At 34.0% G+C, this 26,116-nt stretch overlaps 1 protein-coding gene across 6 annotated transcripts in view; it reads left to right on the top strand.

The window, feature by feature from the left end:
- ena (ENAH actin regulator enabled) overlaps positions 1-26,116 on the top strand; it is a 206,059-nt gene that overhangs the window by 105,847 nt on the left and 74,096 nt on the right. The window contains exon 1 of one of the 6 annotated variants that reach the window (XM_072542984.1): positions 24,430-24,570. The exons of the other annotated variants lie outside the window; for them this stretch is intronic. Within the exon in view, the coding sequence (XP_072399085.1) occupies positions 24,542-24,570 (29 nt within the window). The 5' untranslated portion in view covers positions 24,430-24,541. Of the gene's footprint in view, positions 1-24,429; positions 24,571-26,116 lie in introns of those variants that run through there. 6 annotated transcript variants of the gene reach the window in all.

Raw genomic sequence — 26,116 nt, forward strand, 5'->3', positions numbered from 1 at the left:
ACAACATTTTTATATGAAGGGCAGTTAATTCTGAACCCGCGCTCGCGAATTTGTAACGTACGGATAATATATAAATTTGTCAGATAAGTTAATATAAATAAAGAAATAAATTAAATCCGTAAGTGTTATAAATATTGAACCTTTTAATAAATCCATAACAAATGGTGCCAGAAGTGAGATCGAACATAAATTAGACTTATAATAATAATACAAGTGAATACGTAAAATAAATTGTGAAAATGGCTACGATTTATGAGCTCACAGTGACGAATTTAAGAAGACATCTCGAAGACAGAGAATTAGCTTCTACCGGAAAAAAGGCTGAGTTAGTCCAACGACTAAAGAACGCTTTGCTAGAAGAAGGTCTAGATCCAGAGACTTATATATTTGAAGATGCTGTCATCTCGTCGATTTCGAAATTGGAGAACAAAGTTTCTGACGATATTTCGAAAGTTTCTTCTGATGTAGCCAAAGTTTCCGGTGATATCGCATCACTAGAGAACAAAGTTTCTGGCGATATTTCGAAAGTTTCCGGCGACATCGCTTCTTTAGAAAGCAAAGTTTCTAACGAGATTTCTTCCCTGGAAAGCAAAGTTTCTGCTAACATCTCTTCAGAAATCTCTAAAGTCACTTTTGAGATGTCTGCCCTGGACGATAGAATATCTTCGTTAAAAAACCAAGTTGCTGCCGATAAGTTGGCCTTCGAAGAAAAGATTAAAGAGATGGAAAGGAAGATGGAAGAAACAGGGACAGCAGAGAGAGGTAACAATCCGATTACAGTGGAGATAAAAGAAGACGAGACGAAATTTAAGTTGGAGACACGGCCGAAATTTGAAGGAAGTGGAGGTTCTATTCATGTTAAAGTCCCAACTTTCGACGTAAAAAAATCAAGAAACTCACCATCAGGAAAACCAGAACGAGTCAACCTTAGGGGGGCAGCTTCGACCCGGAACTCTTCCAAAGACCCTCTTATACTAATAGCTTCTTTGAAATGTCGTGAAGATAGTGTATATGTAGATGGAGACATAAATGGTAAAAAGCATACGTTGTTGGTGGATACCGGAGCGACCAGAACCATTATACGCCCGACAGTTATAAACAGCCGAAAGAAACTGTTACCAACGAGGTTACGACTTCGGACCGCTACAGGTGAAAATGCCAACATTCATGGAGAAATCCAGGTACAATTGGGAATTGGGGCAGAAAAGTTTGTCCATACTGTTATAGTTGCTGACATCGAAGAGGATGTTATATTAGGAATGGACGTAATGAATATACATGGATTCCAATTGGATTTTAAGAATAAGGTAATCAAAGTTGGCAACGAGGAGGTATTTCTCCATCCACATAATGACAACACTGTGCAAGCAGCCATTACAGAAGATACAGTCGTGCCTGCGAGAAGCGAAACGATCATAGTAGCGCGACTACAGGGAATTGTAGACGAAGGGAGACCTGTTATGATGGAGCCTTGGAACCACGACGATGAGGTTGGCCGTGGAATCATAATTGGAAAGGAATTGGTGACTTCGGCTAAGGAAATTCCTGTGAGACTTATCAATGTCAACGACTACCCAGTGACCATAAAGAAAGAGACAAAAGTAGGAACTTGTGTACCTGTGACATCCATAATCCGTCAGGCGACAACATCTGATAATTCCAACGACAAATTCGACCAAATGGTTGCAGTTGCAGGACAGTCTCTAAATCAGATGGAGAAAAGGAAATTAAGGGAATTTCTGCGGCAGTATCGTGATATTTTCGTACCGAAAGGAGGAAAGACGGGAAGAACTACCGTTGTTAAGCATAAAATTGATACTGGTAATGCTAAGCCAATTCGTCAAACAGCTCGACGATTACCACAGGCGAAGAGAGAGGAAGCTGAAACGATTGTTCAGGAAATGAAGAAAGACGGGGTGATAGAACCTTCTACGAGCCCATGGGTCTCTCCGGTGGTCCTGGTTAAGAAGAAAGACGGAACGACGAGGTTCTGTGTGGATTACCGTTTGCTGAACAACGTTACCAAGAAAGATAGTTATCCTCTGCCTCGGATCGATGACACATTGGACACATTGGCTGGAAGTAAATTGTTTTCTACTTTGGATTTGAAGTCTGGATACTGGCAGGTAGAAATGGACCCAGTAGATAAAGAAAAGACAGCCTTCACCACAGGATCTGGATTGTGGCAATTCAACGTTATGCCATTTGGACTTTGTAATGCTCCTGCGACATTTGAGAGGCTTATGGAAAATGTGTTGAGAGGGTTATCTTGGAAAACATGCCTGGTTTATTTAGATGACATAATCGTCTTGGGGGAGACATTCGAAGATCATTTGAGGAATTTAGAAAACGTTTTTAATCGACTTAAAGCTGCCCAATTGATGCTAAACCCCAAGAAGTGCCAGCTATTTCAAGGTAAAGTCAATTATCTGGGTCATATAGTCAGTAAAGAAGGAGTGGCCGTGGATAAGGGAAAAATCGATTCCATTAAGGAATGGCCAAAACCAACTGACAAACATCAAGTGAGAAGTTTTCTTGGACTATGTACTTACTACCGGAGGTTTATTAAGAAGTTTGCAGATATCGCTAAGCCATTAACGCGACTTACGGAGGAAGCAAGAGATTACCGCTGGGATACAGACTGCCAAAATGCCTTTGAGACCTTGAAAAAGCATTTAATAACAGCACCAATTTTAGGGTATCCACTGCCAGAAGGAGAGTTCATCTTAGATACGGATGCAAGTAATGTGGGAATTGGAGGAGTGCTGTCTCAGATTCAAGGAGGACAGGAACGAGTCCTCGGATATTTTAGTAAAGTTCTTTCAAAACCTGAGCGGAATTATTGCGTCACGAGAAGAGAACTTCTGGCAGTAGTGAAATCAGTAGAGCACTTCTATCAATACCTCTATGGAAGGAAGTTTTTAATCCGAACCGACCATGCCGCCCTTAAGTGGTTGATGCAGTTTAAGAATCCAGAGGGTCAGATAGCCAGGTGGATCGAACGACTCCAAGAATACGATTTTAAGATTGAGCACCGAGCCGGAGTTAGCCACAGAAACGCTGATTCTCTTTCCAGACGGCCATGCCCAGCAGAGTGTCCCCACTGCAACAAAACGGAATCCAAGGAAGCAGCAGTGCTAAGAACGACGATTGTCAACGACGACTGGACGCCCACTAAGATAAGGGAAGAACAAGAGAGAGATCCAGTTATACAGAAAATCCGAAAATGGAAAGAGGAAAACCGTCGACCACCTTGGCAGGAAATATCAAACCTATGCTCAGTAGTTAAGACGTATTGGGCCCAGTGGGACTCATTTATCATCGAAGATGGCTTGCTCAAACGAGTCCTGGAAAATGATGACGGTTCAGAGAAAAGAAGACAGTTGGTGATTCCAAAGAGCAGAATAGCCGAAGTACTTCGTCAGTTACACGACAGTCCATCGGGAGGGCATTTTGGTGTAAGGAAAACCCTTCAGCGAATTCGGGAACGGTTTTATTGGATGAACAGTTCCGACGACGTAAAAGACTGGTGTAAGAAATGTACTATTTGTGCTACGAGTAACGGGCCTCACCGGAAAAGGAGAGCTCCTATGAGACAATATAATGTTGGAAGCCCGTTTGAAAGAATAGCTTTGGACATTGCAGGGCCATTTCCAGAAAGTGAAAATGGGGGCAAGTACATGTTGGTAGTAATGGATTACTTCACTAAGTGGGTCGAGATTTACGCACTTCCAGACCAGAAGGCCGCCACCGTTGCAGATAAGTTGATCCAAGAATATATCAGCCGATTTGGAGTGCCTTTGGAGATCCATAGTGACCAAGGCAGGAACTTCGAAAGTGATCTATTCCAAGGAATATGTGATAGACTAGGCATGAAGAAAACAAGAACTACCGCGTATCATCCGCAATCGGATGGTATGGTAGAACGAATGAATAGGACAGTTGGCAAGTATTTGACAAAGATGGTGTCCGATCATCAGCGAGACTGGGACCAATACCTTCCGTTCTTCACAATGGCCTACAGATCTGCTGTTAACGAATCAACGGGCCAGACACCAGCCAGAGTCCTATTCGGACGCGAAATGCGACTACCTTGTGATCTAGAATTTGGGTGTCGACATGGAGAAGATCAACGATGTCATCTACCGAATAAGCAAGATTCCGAGGGGAAAGCCGATGATAGTACACCATAACCGGTTGGCATCTTTCGAAGGTGACCACGACGTAGATGAAGAAGTGGAAGTAAACCAAGTCCAAGATGTGTCTGACCTCACGTTTGAGGAATTCATGGGTGCCTATGGAGGTACCGGTAAAGCGAGACATGGTGTTACCACTGAAGAAAAGCAAGATCTACTCGCGCTCCCCGATGACTACTCGCTGGCCCTTACCATCCCGGCCAGTATCAAAGACGCACCAGGGTTGGCATCCGTCTTTCGAAGGAAGTTTGGTCGAGTTGCAGAACTTCAATGCCAAGTGCCAGCTCCCGGTAAAACCTTGAAACTCCAAGATGCATCACGTTACCTTTTCTACCTGGTAACAAAAGACACTGCCCGTGACCAACCTACCTACCGAGATGTATGGGAAGCCTTACTTCAATTGAGAGGGCACGTACTAGAGTCCGACGTGCAAAAGTTAGCCATGCCAAAGTTGGAGTGCCGCCAATTAGATTGGAGGGTTATCCGAAATATGGTGGAGGAGATCTTTAAAGACACCGAAGTCCAGGTGTTAGTCTGTTGCAATCCGCATAGTTACTGGTGCGGAGAGAAAACCGTCCCTTGTCATTTTTATACAACTGGAAGTTGTAAAAGAGGGTCCAGTTGCCGATACCAGCATACAGTTCCGGTTCCAGTCCCGACAAGGTTCCAGGAGGAACCATCTTTTAAGAGGGGGGCAATGTTACGATAAATATACTGGCCTAACTTTTATGACTAATTATTCTGTTTTATTGTAGAAATTTCGGTGGAAGTCTAGAACCAAAATTATGGTGAATGAGCCGGCTAAGCTTCTCGATCTTTCGATGCTGTTCTAGTATATCAGGATTTCGTATATAAATACAACATTTTTATATGAAGGGCAGTTAATTCTGAACCCGCGCTCGCGAATTTGTAACGTACGGATAATATATAAATTTGTCAGATAAGTTAATATAAATAAAGAAATAAATTAAATCCGTAAGTGTTATAAATATTGAACCTTTTAATAAATCCATAACAGTATTATGGAATCCACAAACCGAGCTTTATCGCAATCTACAAGCGAGGCGAGAGGCATTGCAAGCAATTCTACAACATATGAATAAACTCAATATGTCTGAAAATGACTTGAAAAATAAAATAAAATATATTAGAACAACATACAATCGTGAATTGAGCAAAGTATTGAAATCACTAAAGAATGGCTCTGGACCTGATGACTTATATGTACCGGTTCTAATTTGGCTTTTTATTTTTAAAAACATTCATTTTGTTGTACTAGTCCTTAATACATCATTTACACACAGCTGTCTCCAGTGGCTAGAAATCGACGAACTATTTGCAATTTCAGCACTGCTGGTAATGCTTCAGGCATATTTGTATCGTTTTTTGACTTGTCTCAGCAGTTTTTTTCTAAAAGTTCTCTAAAATGAGCATTATCCATTCTTAAATGATTTCTATAAGCCTCTGGATCTTCCACAACCATTTCTTGGAGCAGGATTTGTGATGCACCATGTGTATTTCGTCTCACAATCCACGGTCGGGTCCACCACGTTACGTTTTTTTTTTTCTTTTTGTTTGATTTAGCGATTTCTTCCCAAATTGCACAACAAATTAATTGCACACCTACATTAATCATTTCACGTGACGCCATTTTGTACCACAATTAATTTAACATTCATCGCCTGTCGTGTAAACCTTTTTGCTTTCCACACAGATCGAATTATGCTCAAACGATCCAAATCGTTCAACCTAGATCGACCCGTGAAAACGCGCCTTTACGAAGATGGAATGGTAAAAGCAGAACTTTTAAAAATTGCCCGGCAACACAAATCTAAGTTCAAGAAATACGTAGTTGACAAAATGGCGGAAAGGCGAAACATCACAGTCCTTAGACTTCCACCCTACCACTGCGAAATAAATCCAATTGAACTCATTTGGGCACAAATGAAAGTTTATGTGTCTAGAAAAAATACGTCATATAAAATACAAGCTGTACGTGAATTGTTATACCAGTCTTTACAACATATTACAGAACAAAACTGGAAAGATGCAGTAAGACATGTAATAGAAGAAGAACAAAAAATGATCTTGATAACATAATTGATGCGAAAGTAGAGACACAACCGGGACTTTCTACCCTCAGTAATAATGTAATCTTTCATTCTGCGTTTAAATTTTTCAAAAATATTTATTAGTTTTCTCCGGATCCGAAAATAATGGATACATTTAAAACACATTGGAAATTTTGCCACACGACATTTGGCGCCTTTCCCTTAATTAAATAAATGTATCTTTTACAAATGGCAAGAAACTTTTTATTATTGAATAAAATAAATAAGTTTTATTAAAAAATACAATTTACATAAGTACAATTTAAAAAATATATTTATTTAGTTCAAATAAATGTTTCAATCATATACTCTACGACACTGGTCGGTCATCTGTAACCATTCAAAATACCCTCGTAATAGGATTATAAGGTATTGTATTCCTTCAGATACAAGGTGGGTTAGTCGAAAACATCTTAAACCGTCAGTGTCAGGTTGGTTTTTACTATTATATCGTATTACCTATCCTCTCTGTATTTCAGTTCTCTAATTAGGGTTAAACTTGTAGTGAGCTATCGACAAATTGTGAACCGATTATAGTTATTGAAAATAAAGTGAAAATAAATTTAAACTTTCTTAAACTCAAGTTGGTTTTCCCAGAAATTATAATCTCCTGCTCGGTTACCAGAAATTTTTTATGAGAAAATTTAACCAATTGATTGTTCGATTTTTCCGAAAGGAGAAAATCACAGTTATGATTATTTTATCGAGCAATTAAAAAAAGATCAAGTTTCTACGTGCAATAGAAGCCGAGATATTGCAATCAGTGCGCTCCAATTTGAACTTCCATTCTAAAAAAAACGGAGTTGACAAATATATCAAAGTTATTATAAATATCGTGGCTGATTTATGTTAAAGAGAAGGCAAAAGACGAAGGAAAACTTTATTTATTACTAGTCCACGTAGTTATCCGAAAACCTTCATACGACCGACTGTTGCACATTATTTACAATATTTTCAAATAAAAAAACATTCAAGGAATTTGAATTCTAGAGTCTAATCACTAGACGTTAATTATAACTGCCAATAATAAACAGCGAAATTATTAATTTTAATAATAAAGTCCGTGGATATATTTACAAAAATCAAATAACTTCTTATCGAAAATTTTAAACGATAAACGAGTAGATACACAAATTGTGTCTTTGATACAACTTTGACCTTCAATATTAATAATTATACCGCCTCGTATTAAAGCTTATTTGGCAAAATTGAGTGATAAGTACGATTATGTTATCAAAAACATGTTATTTAGCTAATTAATTAATGGTGATGTAAATATTATGATATAATTTTCCTGTGATTGCATCGACATAAAGGAAGTAACCGAATTTCAGCGGCGAAAAAACTTCCCGACAAAGTGCCAAATACACAGAAACTTGATGTCTTTAAGTTTCACGAATACCTCGAAAAGAAATTGTGTACACTACGGATAATAGGATAACTTGATAACATCATACATATTGGCATTCAAAAAAATGGTGACCCTCAAGAATTATTTTAAAAAAATGTTTTTGGTATAGAACAGTACAAGACAGAAGTGGCTTGTCATCTGCGCGTAAATAGTAGAAAAGAAAATTTCATGACAGAGATAGAATCTCTGATTATCTAGATTATCTAATCTAGATTATCCAGAATATTTAACATCTCACCTGACAAGACGATGTACGGTGGACGCCTACGCAGAAATGCATGGCACCTTAAGAAGAAGAAGAAGAGATAGAATAGGCTGGTATTCATGCTTGTTCCAAATGCAGTGTTGCCACTTCAAAAATTACATAGTCCATCCGATCTATAAATATTTTTTTTATATATTTTTATTCACAAAAATATTTATATATCTATAGGCGTTTTTCGCACCAACAAAACTGAAAAATATTTTAAGCCGGAAAAAAGTATTACTCCGTCTCTTCCTCTTCCTCTTGAATCGGTGCTAGACCTGTATCCATCTCATTGGTACACTTGAGAGTACTTTAACAATGATATTAGATCTTTCTTTTTCTCTACTTTTATCCCTCTTCGGGAAATAATAAATCGATATTCATGTAGGAATTTGTTGAAGGACGGCCACATATCTTTTTCGTGAAGTCTACTTCAGAAAAAATCAGTGTAATAGTTATATTTAAAATACATTTTTCTCGGCTCAGATTGTCGTAACTGAATCCAGGATATTTTTAGCCATTCTACTTTTTCTCCTGTAATTGCTTTCTTTCTATTTACAATGTCGTGCGCCAATGTTTTGGTACTGAAAAAATCATTTTTTTCAATTTTATGAGTACAAAATTTAGGCTCCTTTTTCTTTGTGATGTTTATTATTACGTTTATCCAGTCGTCTGGCATTAATATATTTTCGTGATATTTTTTTCCTTGTCAATGACACCAAAATTTTGATCACAAGTTAAAAAACTGTGTCCAGACACAAAACATTTTAGATTTATTTCCTTTACATTGTTTCTTTGCATTTCATTAAGAAGACTTGAAACTTCATTTGAAATTCTACAGCAACTTCCTGGTTTGTATACTTTTGGACGAACAGTCTTACCTTTATCTGAAACATGTTGTTCCCCCTTCATACCTTTTTGCTTTCTTACGAACTTTTTGGACAACTTAGGATTTGACTTCCGTTTTCGAGTGTTGGACAGTGTTTCAGATGTTACATGGTCGTTGTGATTATCTGAAATAAAATAAAATAAAAAAATGGTATACAAAAATTAACTTTAATAATTAAAGCTCGGATTATAGGCAAAATGCCTTTTTTTGCCTATTATAATTGTTTTTTGCACTTTTTGCCTTTTTTCGTAAATTCCGCCTATTTGTGCCTTTTTTAAAATTTCATGGTACTACCCATGATATTATTCTGTTACTAAACCATTCTATAATAAAATTTTCGGTCAATAATAAAATATCAATGGTTTGTTTATATAACAGATTTCTAGGAAAATGTACCTGATCGAGACTTGAGGGTTAACTATTTGGAAATGCCTAAGCTTTATTAGTTTATTATCAGTTGTACAGTCGGTAGTTACTGTATCAGAGTTTAGTCACAAATTGCTATATCCTAGTTTAGTTTTGTTGCGTATACCGAAAAGCAAAGAACACGTTTTAAAACGTTTTAGACATTTGTGTGAAAAGATGACATCTAAATTAAGGCTATGGATCGCACCTTATTTGGAACTTTCTCTAGAAGGAGATGGAGCAGATTTCAAGTAGAAAAAAGTACTTTATTGACCAGCATTGTGGAACCCCACTTCATAAACGTAATTTGGAAAAATTAAATTCCTCTAAGTTAGCCCAAATATCTCTGCGGGATAGTTTAAGCAGTTCAAAAAAAAAAGGAGGAAGACGCATTTAAATTTGATTTATGCCAGATGATGATTGCATCCAACATTCCTCTATATAAAGTTAATAACCCTAGTTTTAAATGCTTTTTCGAAAAATAACTTAATAAATCCCTACCGGACGAGAGTACATTGAGAAAACATACTGTGGAAAAATGTTACGTGGAATGTATTTCAAAAATTAAGCGGGAGTTAGAGGGCAATTTTTTGTATATTATCGTGGATGAAACGACAGATGTATGCGGCAGGTATATAGCTAATTTAATGATTGGAATTTTGAACGAGAGCTTTGCGAGAAAATCTTATTTAGTTGCCGTTAAAGAATTGGAAAAAACAAACAATTTAACAATAAGTCGATTTATACAAGATAGTTTAACAAACCTCTTTTTACCCAACGCTATACCAGTGAATAAAATAGTTTTAATGCTTTCAGATGCTGCGGCATATATGTTAAAAGCTGCTGTTAATTTAAAGATTTTTTATCCTAATTTAATTCATTGCACTTGTGTAGCCCACGGGGTAAATAGAATTGCTGAAGAAATAAGAAATCTGTTTCCGTTGGTAAATATTTTATAATTTTATGAAAAAAGTTTTTGTAAAGGCTCCGTTGAGGGTGCAAATATATAAAGAAAGACTTCCCGGTGTCCCTTTGCCACCTAAACCAGTAATTACAAGGTGGGAAACCTGGCTCGAAGCAGTTTTTTTTACTTTGAACACTGCAATGAAATAGAATTAGTTATGTCAGAATTTGATGATGATGATTTGAATCAGAATTTCAATCCCAAATTGAAACAGGAACTCGGTTATATCAATGACAATTATAAATTAATAGTTACCACAATTACCTTATTTATTAGAAAAACAAGAGATAAATTTATGTGAGTTAGTAAAATTAATAGATAATTTAAAGACGAAAATTAAATCGGCACCTGGAAGTAACGGTCAATTAATTTAAAAAAAATGAAATATGTTTTCGACAAGAATGAATGTTTTTCGTTTTTATCTAATGTTGCTAAAGTTTTGAATGGGACATTTTCCGAGGAATTTCAAATTATGCCAGATTTATTATCCGCTCTGAAATATGCTCCAATTACATGTGTCGATGTCAAACGTTCGTTTTCAATGTACAAATTAATTTTAAGTGATCGAAGACATAGTTTTAAGACCGAAAATATTGAAAAACCTTTAGTTGTTTCTATTAATGATAAAATTTTAAGGGGTTACATTGTTTAATTATTAATTTACAGTTATTTAGTTACTAGTTTCTTTAATACTAATGTTATGATTATGATGTGTAAATATACCTGCCTTAAGTTAATATTACGTTAATTCACTTTGTACAATAAATAATAAGTTATATTCCTTTATTGCCTATATTTTGCCTAAATGTTAATATTCCTGCCTTTTTTAATAAAAATCTTTGCCTATATAGGCGCCTTTTTCTTCAATTTTTGTTGCCTATAAATCCGAGCTTTATTAATAATTAAATTAAAGACATAAAAAATACACAAAACTCAGTTAAATAATCTCATGAACCTCAATCAGTAACGAATCCCCCCTTTATCTCTAGACTATTACTAATTGTTGAAAGATTTAAGAAAAATTATAACAAACAACAAACATCGTTTACCTTGAAGCATATTGTTTATATCAAATCCACTTTTACCGAAATCGGTGGGCAACTTGTTATTGACAATGTGGGTTTCGGATATGTGGAATTGATAAATATATTAAGCGTTATGATGAAAGAACTCTTAGAGAAAGTAACAATACTTCCTTTTTTAACGTTATAACAAACAAATTTTTAAGTCGAATATCTTCCTACGATGCGAATTTTTGATTTAATATCTTGAGATTAAGAAAATGAATAATTATTGTAAAAGATGGTGCTACCGCCAATTCTATGAGTGGGATTTTATGAAAAGAAAGTGTTGAGTAGATAAAATATTTTAGAAAATTCTTGTTTTTTTTTCTTTTTGTTATCGTGTTATTTATTCTATTTTAGAAGAAAAACTTATTTTACGAATAATAATTGTGAATTGAAAAGTAATATTAAATGAAAGAGGAGAACAAAACAACATTGAAGAAGAGTGGAATGTCATCCAAACGACAATTACAAATATGGCGAAGGAAACATTAGGTAAAACCTCAAGCAAAAGAAACGAGGAATGGTTTGACCAAGATTGCCAACAAGTAATAAATAGCAAAAATATAGCTAGATTGAAATGTCTACAAAGGGATTCCCGATTGAATAGAAGGGCATATGAAGAACTCAGAAAATATGCGAAAATATGTAGAAGGAAAAAGAGAGAAATGTTGAATAGAAAAATACAACAAATTACAGATTATAATAACAGAAGAGAGACTAGAAAAATTTACAAGGAAACCAAGCAATACACCCAAGGATACATGACAAGATCAACAGTTTGCAAGGACAAAAATGGGGCAATTATCAGCGAGAAAGAGGAAATAATAAAAAGGTGGAAGAGCATTTTCAAGAGCTGTTAAACCCAGAAAAAGAAAAAAACGAAGATGAAGAAATAATTCACCACACAGCAGAACAACTAGTTGAGCAACCAACATTGGAAGAAACGATAAACGTCATAAAACATCTAAAAAATAACAAAGCACCTGACACAGATGGGATAACTGCAGAACTGTACATGAAAAATGTGTTGAATATAACATACCTATACAACTTGTATATCGATTTCAAACAGGCGTTTGATGCAGTAGATCGACAAAAGATGTTAAAGCAACTATCTATGTGAGGTGTACCCAATAAGTTGGTTAAACTTATACGAATGACTCTGGAGGATTCCAAAGCTATGGTGAGAATAGATAGAGATATGACGGAGGCCTTTGATATTGAAAATGGAGTTAGACAAGGTGATACCTTATCAACAACACTTTTTAATCTAACTTTAGAAGCTGTTGTTAGAAAATTGGATAGAAACGGCTGTATTAATACAAGATAAATGCAAATATGCGCATATGCGGATGACGTTGCCATAATAAGACGCAACAAAAGGGTATTAAGTGAAAAAGTTATAGAACTGAAACGAGAAGCTGCTACAAAATCGAATCAACATGAGAATCTGAAGGTAGACAACCATACCTACAAATATGCCTCCATTTTTCCCTACCTAGGCTCAATAATAAATGACAACAACAACATCAGTCAAGAAATACAAGCACGGATTCTTAGCGGTAATAAGTGCTTTTATGCATACAAAGACTTAATGAAAAGTAAGTTACTGAATCGTAAGTCTAAGCTCAGAATCTACAAAACAGTAATTAGACCAGTGGTCACATATGGATGTGAAACGTGGACCCTCTCAACCACTGATGAAAATCAACTGAAAATATTTGAGCGCAAAATACTAAGGAAGATATTTGGACCAACCCAATGCAGCGATGGTTCGTGGAGAATTAAAATGAACCACGAGCTGGATGAACTAATGCAGAGCGCAGATATTGTTAGATTTGTAAAGTCACAAAGACTAAACTGGCTTGGTCATCTAGAAAGAATGCCAGATAATCGAGCTGTAAAAGTAGTCCAGAGATGGAAGCTCCCGTAAAAGATGGATAGACGACGTAGAGAGGGATCTTAAAACCATGAAGGTTAAGAAGGCCAAGACTCACAAAGGGTTGTAGCGCCATTAGAAGAAGAAGAAGAATTGTGAATTGTTTTGTTTGATAACTTATCTATTCATGTCACGTTATTACAGAAAAGTTTAGGACCGCAAAGACGGAAGTAAAACTAAAAATAAATAATCTACTGAAAAAATCATACTACATTAGGGAAACCTAAGGAAATTAAACAATCTTAACTTTGAGGACGACATCGTACGTACTGATGATAGATGATTAGAAAGATGCCGATTGAATGATAAAAGAACTGAAGCAGGCAACAAAAAAGTTGGCCTATGCATGAATAATAAAAAAAAACTCTTTACTAATTTGATATAAGTTGCGGTAAGAAATGAGACCGTCCCTCTTACTGCATGCTTGCATTGATAACTGATGTAGAATAGCATTTGTATTTACCTACTCTTGTTATTGTTAGAATTATTGATACTAAAAAAAACAAAGTTAAATATTAAATTAAAGTAAGCATACAGTTAAAAAAATGAAAATTCAGCAAAAAATGCAAGCATGTCTCCGCTCATTTTTTTAGCTTTCTATTTTCCAATATGTAATATATCCACGTTTTTTTCAGCTAATGATTTTCATGTTATAAGAAAACTATACTTTACAAAACCAGTCTAAGACACATACCATATGTCACTCTTACCAATCACTTTCGTTATCTTAATATGTAAATAAAAATATATAAATAATAATTTTAGGAAAATTGTTTAAGTTATATTCGAAATATTTAGTAATCTCTAAACCATATGGACATTTAGAAAATCTATTTTAAATAACGTTATCAACCATGTGTTCTTTAAAAAATGAAATTGTTTAAGAAATTTGTTTATATTATTACATATGTCTGGGTGATTATACAAATATTTTTATCCTGGCGAATTCTTTTAAAGGTTGGTTACCATTATGAGGATTTTAACCTTATTTGCGTGATTAGTTGCACAGCCAAACCAGATTTTTAACGTAAAACACTTCTCCTTGGTATGCTGTTTTTGTTGTATCTTTCTCAGGGTTATAAGATGCAAGGGGCCTGCATTTTGGATTATTTGTTAGCTCTAGTTTAGATATTTCAGTCTTTGTTTTATAATTACCGTAACCTATTACATCATTCTGTCACGGCAAATAATATTGTTAATCACAAAGGAGAATATAGCCAACAGATATTTAAATTATCACTCAAACATCAATATCAACAAAGGAATTATCAAATCACTAATATATGATAGAGCCCAAAACACATGCTACAACGAAAATGCATTTCAGAAAGAACAAAACCTGCTAATATTTTAACAAAAACTTATTATCCATTGTCGTTTGTAACCAACGAATTTCACAAGATAAACGAAAGGAAAAAACAAAACTTCAAATGCCCACATGAATGGATGTTCAGTATAATCCAGGCGGGATCTGTCGAACAGCAGACCATAATGAACATTTTCCATAGGAGTCTATTTTTTGCTGGAATCACTTCAGGATGTACCTTTTAGCAATATCCACGATATGCTAAAATGTGTTTAATTTTTTAATTGCCAAAATTTGAAAAAAGTTTTTGCCTTTTGCGCCCTTATTTTCGCCTATAAGTCAAGAGATATGGCTCCTACAAAAAAGAATGATTCAAGGTAAAAGTTTTTTTCAATTTTACATAATATTTGACTAGCTAAAAATTGAAAGTTAATGTTTATTGTTTAAAAAATAGCAATAATTGAGAGAAAACTCAAACATAATTCAAAGCCTTCGTATTCCGCTTAAAAAACTGTACAATGTGGCTAAATTTCGGTAGGATCAATTTAACAGATTTTTCATTATAATTTTGCAATCCAAAGCCCAAAATTGTAAATTTGCTAAACTATGCTGAGCTCAAAAATGCATAAATTTTACATATAGTCCAGGAAATGAAGCATTTCACCTCGCAATTTTTTCGTCCTGCGTGGATTGACTTGAAATTTTAACAGACGGTAGGTAATAGCCTAAGGATCAAAATCTATATCAAACCAAAGTGCGCCAAAGCCTTGAGGGTGGTTGCCACCCCATCTCGGGGGTGAAATTTTTTTTACGTTTTAACCACAGGTTTCTGATTAAACAAGTGATTCTAAACAAAAAATGTTCTATACATTTTTTTTGTAAAACTGATATTTTTCAAGTTATGTTCAAAAAAATCTATTAAAACAACCCCCTAACTACCGCCATAATTAAAATCGATATTCACCCTTCTGCAATTCTCTTTGTACATGCATTGTTAATACGTCCAAGAAGTTTGACCCATTTAAAATGCTTAGTTTTAGAAAAAGTACAGCTTAAAGCGAGAAACGGTTTACAATTTCATATTTTTTACCCTTCTTTTTTTAAATATCCCCGAAAATACTGAATATATAAAAAAAATAAGAATGTACTAAATTGTAGTTTTTTTAATGACTAAAATTTTCCTTTATTTAGATTTGTTGTACAATGAATATTTGGAGAGATATAGCCGTTTAAAGCATCGATTTACGATCAAGCACCATCTTTTTCGAGCCCTTTAAACTCACCCCATTTAAAAACCAAGGGTTCCAAAAAGATTTAATTCACAGATCCTTGTAGCTCTTAAAAACCTCTACAAAATCGTTTTTGAAGAAATACTCTATCGTTAAAAATGAAGGAAATACGTTAAAAAAACCAATTAATTTTTTTTAATATTATAATTGTTTTACCTATAAATGTAAATATTTTCAACTATTTATGTAAATGTATAAGAATATATGGTGCCTTTTTATGTTGATAAATTTTTTTGCATTTAATTCTACTTTTTTCAATTTATATCTATTAAATTAGTTTATAAAAACTGCAATGTTGTAAAGGGTGATTTTCAAAAGTTGAAAAGTTGCAAAATTTCGGCAAAAAATTGTTTTCACCTATAGCACTCATAACAATTGATTTTTAAGGGTTGAAAATTTATGAAATTGTATTTTAAAGTATAAAAAAATCACTATTTAACTAATCCAAACCAAATTTCACTCATCTTATGATTTGTAATGTTATTTTACAATTTTTCAAAATTAGGGGTAGTTTTCACCCCTAAGAACAATCAGGGTTCATCGGCATGACATAAACTATAAAGCAGAGGGTGAGTTGAGCTTAAATCCAAATTTTTATCCAAATCGATCCAAGGCGAAATCATTTTTTTAGAATTAGTAATTTTTTTACATTAATCTATAACAAGGGTTGCTTTTTAAGGGTTGAAATATGATGGAACTCTATTCAAAAGTATAAAATAATCATTATTTAACTAATTCAAACCAAATCTTACCGATATTCAGGTTTAATATGTTATTTTATAATTTTTGACAATTAGGGGTAGTTTTCACCCCTAAAACCCTTCAGCGCACTTCGGTTCGATATAGATTTTGATCATTGGGCTATCACCTGCCTTCTGTTAAAATTTCAACTCAATCCATGCAGGACGAAAAAATTGCGAGGTTTTAACTTTTTTCGAGCTTCATTTCCTGAACTATTATATAGAAAAACCAAAGCTTTCAAACGCACTTTGAAAAATTGAAATCGGTCAACTATGAGAGTCTAGAGAATTTTTTAAAGTTATAAACAATATTTGCAAATTATATATATATCATCTTCAAATAAAAATACATTCTAAAATTTAATAAATTAATCATTATTATAAGCCTGCTGAAATAAAATAATTTTTATATGGTATATAATATATATATATATATATATATATATATATATATATATATATATATATATATATATATTATTTCAAAAAATTTAGACTTTTTTCAATTTATTGCAAATTTCCCGTTTTGCTAGCAAAATAGCTATTTGAAAATATCATATTTGAAATCCTTGTCGTCCGAGACGTCAATTTAAAAAAAACTGCCACTTAGAGCCACTTTTTATGCGAAAACGATTTCTTTTTGTCTTTTTTATGAATGTTGCCACGGGGCGCATTACGTAAAAAATTTTATACAAGGTGTTCCAATAGGAATTGTCCATATAGTAACTGGAGAAACCTTAGCACAAAATCGAAGATTTAACCTAAAACACTTGATGGCAAATGCATGCCCAATTTAAGCGTCGATATCTCGGCAACCAATAAACTAAATACGTTTTTTTAAATGTTTTTTTAAAGACTTATATAAGTCTACAAATTTTGAAATTAATTTGTGTAAAATTTACGAAATTATTTTATTTATTAATCAGCCAAAAAATTGGTAATAACTTCTAAAAATGCTCTCCTAGTTGACCGATTTAAATTTTTCGCTTGAGCCTTTCTTTATATGTAAAAGAATTTTCGATTATTAAAGTGCTTATTTTGGGCTCAGCATAGTTTTGCAAATTTATTTTTTTTGTGAACCCTCGATTGCAAATTATTATAAAAACTCTGAAAGCGATCTTAACGAAATTTAGCAGATGTTTCAGTCGTATTATAAAATGCTGTCGAACTGGAAGCTAAACTGAAATGGAAATGGGCTGGACATAACGAACGTCTTACGGATGGCCGATCGAATAAAGAAATCGGGAATTGGCGGCCATATGAAGCCAAAAGACCACGAAGAAGACCGCAACTGCGATGGAGCGACGATGTTAAAAGAACTGCGGGGCCAATGTGGAAACGTCTTACAAACAACGAGAGATGAATGGCGAGAATTAGGAGAGGCCTATATTCGGCAATCCGAATAGAGAAAAGGGCTTAAAAAAAAGGAATGTTTCAAGGGGTCGAAAAAATTGAAAGCAAAAACTCCATTTTTAAGCTTTTTTCCCAATTATTGTTATTTTTAAAACAATAACATTAATTTTTCAATGAAAAAACTTTCAACTTGTATAATTTTTGTTTGTAAGACAATATCTCTCGAATTACAGGCGAAAAATTTTTAATTTTTTTTCAAATTTTGTTAAATAAAAAATTAAGGACAAGGTTTGCAACTGGAGCATATCGTGATTATTGATACAAGGTACATCCTGAAGTGATTCCAGCAAAAACAGACTCCATGTTCAAAACAGATCCCGCCTGGACTGGTATCAGATTAAGGGAATTTAGTTTTGTTTGTTTTGAAAATTGTTTGCTGCTCCTGTCCAAATTTCTTAATTTTTGTAAGATATTTTTTAAAAATATTGATGTCGCATAATCAGATTTATAGGGCTGACATCAAAAATTGAATATTTGATAGATAACTTTTTTCAAATTACACTGTTTTTTGCTTCTCTCAAACTAAAACATCTATAATATTATTTATTTAGAATTATGTATAATTATACTTGACGCGATATTTTTTACATACATAAGTCCAAGACATTCAGTGTAATTAATATCTAGCGATCTGTTTTACAATACCTCAGAATATTTATTTACAACCTTGACATGAAACGCTATAATTTATTTTACTTTTCCTTCTTCTGCGGAGACCGAACGAGATTCAAGAACACGTCATATACATCAGAAAGATTTATTTCACTTTTTTGTCTCGAAAATAATCGACGATACAAAAATTGCATTTATGTATTAATTTGTATAACGTAATAAGTTTATAGGGATATGAAAAGGTTAATAATGATTTTGCAAATCATTAAAACGCATGTATATGGACTGGTTACTGGTTATTGTAAGTGGTGAGATGGTGCAAAAACTCATTCAGTCAAAATAGCGAGAAAATGGCATGTAAAGAACACTGTTGTGTTTTGTGCCACCTACTTTCCAACTGTGTATTTTCCAATTTTTGTTATACTACTAAACAAAAAATACGTTCTCTGGTTTCTTTGTTTATAAACATTTTTCCTGCAGGTATATTATTAATTCCTGCAAAAATCAGAAAAACGAACAAATTCGACTTGATGAGTTTTTATTTTTTCCATGCCCTATTCTACGAAGTTTGTATGAAGTCGTGGACGAATTCTAAATCCCTCATAAATTAATAAGACTGGTAATGCGTAAAGTTGTTTGCAAAGTAGAAATACAGGGCGAACAATAACAAAGTTAGTTAAACTATGTTTGCTTCACTTAATCCCTGAATCCACAGACGGGAATAACAAATTTAATTTCAGTTTCATCTTGATCTATATCATTCCATTCCTCTAGATTGGCCATTCCATTCCTCATTCGACTGAAATGTGCTTTCTGTAAAACGTTCAGCTTGTTCTCCATTACTTCTGGACCAGGTATTATGTTTTTTTATTGGACGATTATAGGTATAACAATAACACACTGAAAACCTTGTTTTCAAAACTTCCACAAAATTTATTATAATATCTTATCACTACACCTATTTCGGCAAAGTGCCTTTCCCAAGTGATCTGTTTTTGATATGTGTTTACACTTTATAGTCTTTAACTGAATAGGCTGAGGATGAGAGAACTGTTTGTCTCATGTTGGTCATTCCGAATTATGTGTTTGGTATTTTTTAATTTGGTAATTTCCATAGATTCTAATAAAAATACCTTAAGGCCTTTATTTTGGATGTAAGAATTTGAATTTCGTTATCAAAAGAATGATTATGATCTATTTCTATTATTTAAAGCCCTTTTATGTTCTGCTATACGTTTGTTAAAAGTTCCACCAGTCTGACCGATGTAAGTTTTTGGGCAGTCGCCACATTTAAGTTTGCATACACTACTGTATAAGTGCTTTTTATTTTGGCTCTTGTTGTTTTTAATATATATGCTTAATTTGTTGTTTGTTCTAAAAGCTGGTGTTCTTCCTTTCTTTTTTATGTGTTTGGCTACTTTTGTTCTGCCTGTATATGTAATCGGCAGAAGATACTGGGTTTTTTTCTGTTGGTGGAAATACTAATTCCAGGGCTTTCTTATGTAGTTTTTGATTTAAAATTGTATTAATTGTTTGTTATACATCGTCTCAAAGTGACTAGTCTGTACAAGGTAAGATGTGCAATGCTAACCTTATGGGAATTTTGCCAAGACGTTACCAGTTTTATGCAGTGAGCGATGGCGTTCTCTATTGTCTATCTTTCAAAATAAACGGAATTAACCAGGAGTTCTCAACAAGTCCTCACGTACAATTTTATGTAATTTACAAATATCGTTTGCTAATAATTTTACATAATACTATACATTATTTGTTTCTAATAGTAACTTATCAACTTTTATCTTTTATTAGTAGCAGTAGTATAATAAAATGTGAAACATTTGTTTCAAAGTTTAAAATAATTCCGGTAATTTCTACTAACTGCCAAATTTAAAATGTTATTTATGTCCCTGCGGTGCTAATTACTGCCATAATGTGTAATGAATTTGTAATTTTGGTTGATATCAACTGCAAATACTTTCTTTTAAGTTATTCAGTAATTAAGAAGCAATTAGAGTAATTCTTGTACAGAATATGTTTAAAAGCTTGATACATCCAGGGCCTTAATTAGTCTTTATTTGTTCTTCGGAGCGCGTAAACATATTCGAGTTACGATTATTTGTATCATCTTGGATGTACTGTTACTGTTTTGTTATTGTTATTTTTGGTTGGTGGCTGTTGTTGTGATTTGATGTTGGCAATTATTGTTATTTTCTGTTGTTGGCTATTGTTATATTTGACGCCGAATTTTTACCGCAAAATGGAGAAAATTGTTCAATGGAAACGTGGAAAAGCTCTAAAACTTTCAGAGAAGCAGTTACTAATGAATATTATTAATTATCATCTTAATCAGGATAACAACGATTCTGTATCAAGTGTAATCAGGAAAGTGTCAGAAATGAGTGGTGTGTGCAAAAAGACTCTGTTTCGCATACGACAGGAATATTCATCACCTGGATTACAATCTCCAAAGAGCAGGCCCAAGAAGCGAAAGGTTATTAATTCTCGTGACAACAAGTACGATGAAGGTGTCAGGGGCCAAATTCGTAGATTAGTTCATCAATTTTTTTGTGACAACATACCACCAACAGTAAACACCATATTGGCTGTTGTCAATGTCGAAGAAACTTTGCCCAATTGTTTACGGGCTACGCTACATCGCTTGCTGAGTTATATGGATTTTGTGTTTATAAAACGTGGCAGAAATTCAATTTTGATTGAAAAACCAGAAATCATCTCGTGGCGTCATCGTTATTTACGCGCAATTCGTAAATACCGTGCAGAAGGATACAACATAGTGTATTTGGATGAATCGTGGGTAAATATCGGGCACCGTGTGAAAAAAGAATGGGTTGATAAAACAATTACATCTCATCGCGATGCTTTTGTTCGTGGTGTGACAACACGATTAAAAGCTCCAACAGCTTGTGGTGCACAGTTCGTTTTATTGCACGCAGGATCTACCAGCGAATTTGTTGATGGAGCAGAGCTCACGTTTTTGGCAAAGAAAAATACTCAGGACTACAACGACGAAATGGATGGACCGACCTTCGAAGCTTGGTTCGAAAATAACTTAATGCTAAATTTGCCAGAAAAAACTATTGTGGTAATGGACAATGCATCCTATCACAGCAGAAAGTCAGAACAAATTCCCAACAGTTCAACACTAAAAAAGATATTCAAGAATGGCTTCTGTCACCCTATCACTGTGAACTCAATCCCATCGAAATTGTTTGGAGTGAAGTGAAACGGTATATAGCTGGACGCAATGCGAATTTTAAAGAAGCTGAAATGCGAAATTTAATTACAGCAGCGTATCAGGTCATTACGCCAGAGAAATGGAAAAACTACGTAAATCACGTAATAGAAACAGAAAAAACAATGTGGGAAATTGACAATTTATTGGATGATATCGAACCAATTATAATAAATATAAATAACGGAGATAGTGATGAAAGTGACGATAATAATGATGATGATGATAGTGAAGCAGAAACTAACTGTGACAGCGATTGACAGAAAAAGGAACTAAATATAATGGTGTACAATTACGATTACTTACACACGAAATTAAATACAATGACTTCTTTTATTTTCAACTTATTTATTAGTTTTATTTTCGTATATTTCTATGTTTTGTTACTGCCAACATATACAGTGCGGTTTTTAAAAGTCCTTCCCCCGTAACTTTTGAACGGAACAATACATAAATAAAATGTTTCTTTATATTTTAGTTTTATTTTATTCGATTTTATTTAAATCTATAAACAAATGGTTTGTATCGCTAGAACATACTGTAGAATTAAAAACAAACTGCTTGTGTGACATAAATAAAAGGCATTTCTTAATTTCTATTTTATTTTAATTTAACCCAAGTATGTTGCAGCAAATATTATTTATGTTTGAGAACCACTGAGAGAAGGAAGTCAGGCAGGGTCGTTAGTGGGCATTAGTACTTAAGCTACCCTCAACACAAAAGATTGCAAAGAAGTATGGCATCGATATGTTGTTCATTTACCCTGTACAGACTAGTCACATTGAAACAATCTATAGTTGTCCCATTGTTTACTGCTATTTGCTTAATAATATTTAATTCTATCGTAAAGTTGTATTTTGACATCGGAATTTCTATTAATCTATGTAACATTCTATGGTAGACTGCCAATTTATTTTGTGTAGGATGGGATGACGAATTGCGTATAGTCGTGTCAGTATGGATAGGTTTATTAAACAGCAGTAGTGATAATATATTATAATAACTTTGGGGAAGTTTTGAAAACAAAGTTTTCGGTATTTAATTGTTATATAAAATGAATTTCCTTCAAGTAACGGTCGAATCCATCATTGGTTATATGTATTTTTAAGATTTTTAGTCGCTTTCAATAGCGAATAGTCAGTGGCTCTGTCATTTGTTAACTCACTTATGTAGCGAGTTAGCGAATGATCCCAAAACGTGTATTAGCATGTGTACGGCCTGAATAAAATGTATGTAGCTATAAATGTGCGTTAAGCGCCTGTTATGTGAACCGGCCCTAAGGTCCAGCAACCACGGCGTTTTGTGACTTTGACAGCGTGAAGGAATGGAGATTTGCCCCCAGGCAATTCGACTGAAACTGTTTTCAATCAGTCTAAAACCCATTTTGTTCGATATTTCTACCATCCAGTTGCATTGCAGTTTATTATAGCACGTCATAACTCTGTGTTTTTAGATTTTACGCACGTTCATCGTGTTTTTCTGTCCAATTATCTTGTTAATTTTGTCTATAATAAAATTAGTGACCAAGAATTCTTGAAGCAGTTCTTTTGCTACTACGAATATGGAGATTTTGCATTCTTTTCAAAGTAGGGATGGACCTAATACTCCATATGAACTCTAAGATACTGCGGTATTTATAATAATCAATCATATCTTCCTGGTCAGAACTCAACCTAGTAAAACCACGGCACTGCTCGAATAAATAAACAATTGATCCTGAAGGGAAGAGACAGGTTTCATTTAGATTGTAAACCGTTTACAGATGAGACTTGTTTTAAAACAGTTGCACTGTGGGCTCTGGGCCTAAGAAACCGCGTCCATCATTCATGGTATAAAGCAATCAGACGCGACGTATGGAGTAACGCTAAAGTTCATTCGGTTAGCAAATTCCCATGTGTCAACATAAGCACGTGTTGATATTTGCCGTCTCATTCGACAAGAGGCTATTAAATATAATTTATTGCCTTAAGCCAGACAGATTCTCATGTTACAGATCCACACTTGCCAGCATGTTTAAATTCAAATTGTATCGTGTTGATTTTTAAGTTAATATATTGTGTTATATTTATGTTATAGTTATTGTTAAGTTATTTACTGGTTGTGTTATTTTTTAGAGTTTAGTTTAATTGTGATTTAATGATTAAATTTCAAGAAATTCTTACACTAATAGTTTCAAAAGTAAATATTTTTAAAAATCATATGATACACATCAGTACGACCCTGTTTGGCTTTCACGTGCTTCTATTGACGATTGGGAATTTGTAAAATGAATAGGGTATATACACGGCCGCGCAGCGTTTGTTGGAGACCACCGCCAACAGTTTCGGTTATTGTATTTGTCTTAAAAAGATATTTCTGCCAGGTTTATATTTACTTTTATAGAGTTAACTTATTTATTTATTTGCTTTTTTGATTTTTTTGTTGATAAATGTCAAGTTACACGATAAGATCATATTTAAAACGGGTTTTTACGGTTTTAGACACTATTAATCATAACAGATTAGATACTTATAATATTCCTATCTTTCCTTTCACAGATTATGTCTAATTCAATATTTACTGATAAAATTTGTATTATGAAAGTTATCGTACTGACTATGAAATTGTTATAGATTGACGTGATCTCTATGACAAATTGTATGTGAATTAGTTTGAAAAAGTGTGTTTTACGCTAGGCGTTGTAGTGATTTGTTTTTAAAATGATTGATTTAGATGACTATGTTACTGGGTGAGTTATTGCAACGTTTATTTAGTGTTATTTGTTCCTGCGGTCACATATTTATTGGAAAAATACGTCATACGATATTAAATGGAATTGAAAACATCAAATATGAAAATTTATCTCTTGCTATCATTTGTGGTTCACTTTCACTTAATGTAGATCCTTGTATTCTGTTTTGTGTTCAATAGCCACTCAGTTTTGCTTTCAATTTCATAATGTTAAGGTATTGACTACTATTAGAGAAACCACCTCCTTTAACCTTTCAGGGATAACGTGACATGATGGTACACATAATAACGTCGGACTAGCAGTCCGCAAATCTAGAAAAGGTCCAAAAAACCAATATTTTCGGAAAAAAACGGTTTGAGAGCTTGTGGATTCTTTAAATATATAATTAAAATAGACAAAAAAACATTTGCACATAAATTGATTAATAAACTAATGCTTTGAAAATAAAAGTTAACAGATATATCTATATCACATTTTGAGTACTATAAAACACAAAAACCCAAATTAGACAAATACAAAACAACTATTTCTAAGAAATTATACTAGATAAAGACTAAATAAAAAAAAACAAATGTTTGAGATGCGCAAAGTAGATACATGAATGAACGGAAATAAGTAAATCTTCGCTGCTGTCTTCGAAAATACCATCCTGTAGGCAGTCGGAGCAAATACATTTTGCGTGTTCTAAGCATACAAATTTTTGGCATTTTTGACAGGTATATCTGGTTGGGGCTGGAACAATTTCTTCTTCAATACGGCAACTTTTTTTTATTCTTGACCTAATTGATCTAGGAATACGTTTATTCAAAAACCGACGTTGCAGATGACCGTTTGCTAGTTCCATACCAAGAGCTTCTAGAAAATGTCATCTAGTTATTTTATCTATCTCATTAGATTTATATTTGTTTATTACAAATGCATTGATACCGGCTACATTCTTGCAGAATAAAAAATGACCATAGGCCATCGGCGAGTGGCTCTAGCGCAATTGTAGGCTGCACATATTTTATCAACTAGATCTACTACTCTACTAGACCATTACCTAGGTAATGATGCTTTCTAGCTTGGCCGTTAATTCGTCTAGTAAATCGTCGTGGTGCATCGTTGAGAGTAAAATATTGTTTTTGTTTTTTCTGTGACATAAAGTAAAGTATTTTATTTTATGTAAGATTTTAGTTTTATATGTTTAAAACATTTTTTGGAGCCCCCTTCCACCACCTATCAGAGGCCCGGGGCGGACCCCCCCCCCCCATAGTTATGAGACTGGGTCAAATGGATTTTTTTGAGCCTCCTCTTTACACTCGTAGTCAAATAAACGCGGGGGATTAACCATATTAATCGTTGGAAACCAAGGGTCGCAAACAATATCTTCGGCAATTTTTTTAGCCTCTTCCAAAATATCGTTAAAACTTCATTTGATCTACATTTGAGCACAACTCTATTCATATATTTGTGTTTTTATAATTTTTATAATATTTTTAGGGCGGCTCGCGCCGCTCCCTTGACTGACCACCCGGGTGTCCCGCACCCTTTGCACCCCAGT

The sequence above is a fragment of the Diabrotica undecimpunctata genome, chromosome 9 (assembly GCF_040954645.1).
Source record: "Diabrotica undecimpunctata isolate CICGRU chromosome 9, icDiaUnde3, whole genome shotgun sequence".
NCBI classification, from domain to species: Eukaryota; Metazoa; Arthropoda; class Insecta; order Coleoptera; family Chrysomelidae; genus Diabrotica; species Diabrotica undecimpunctata.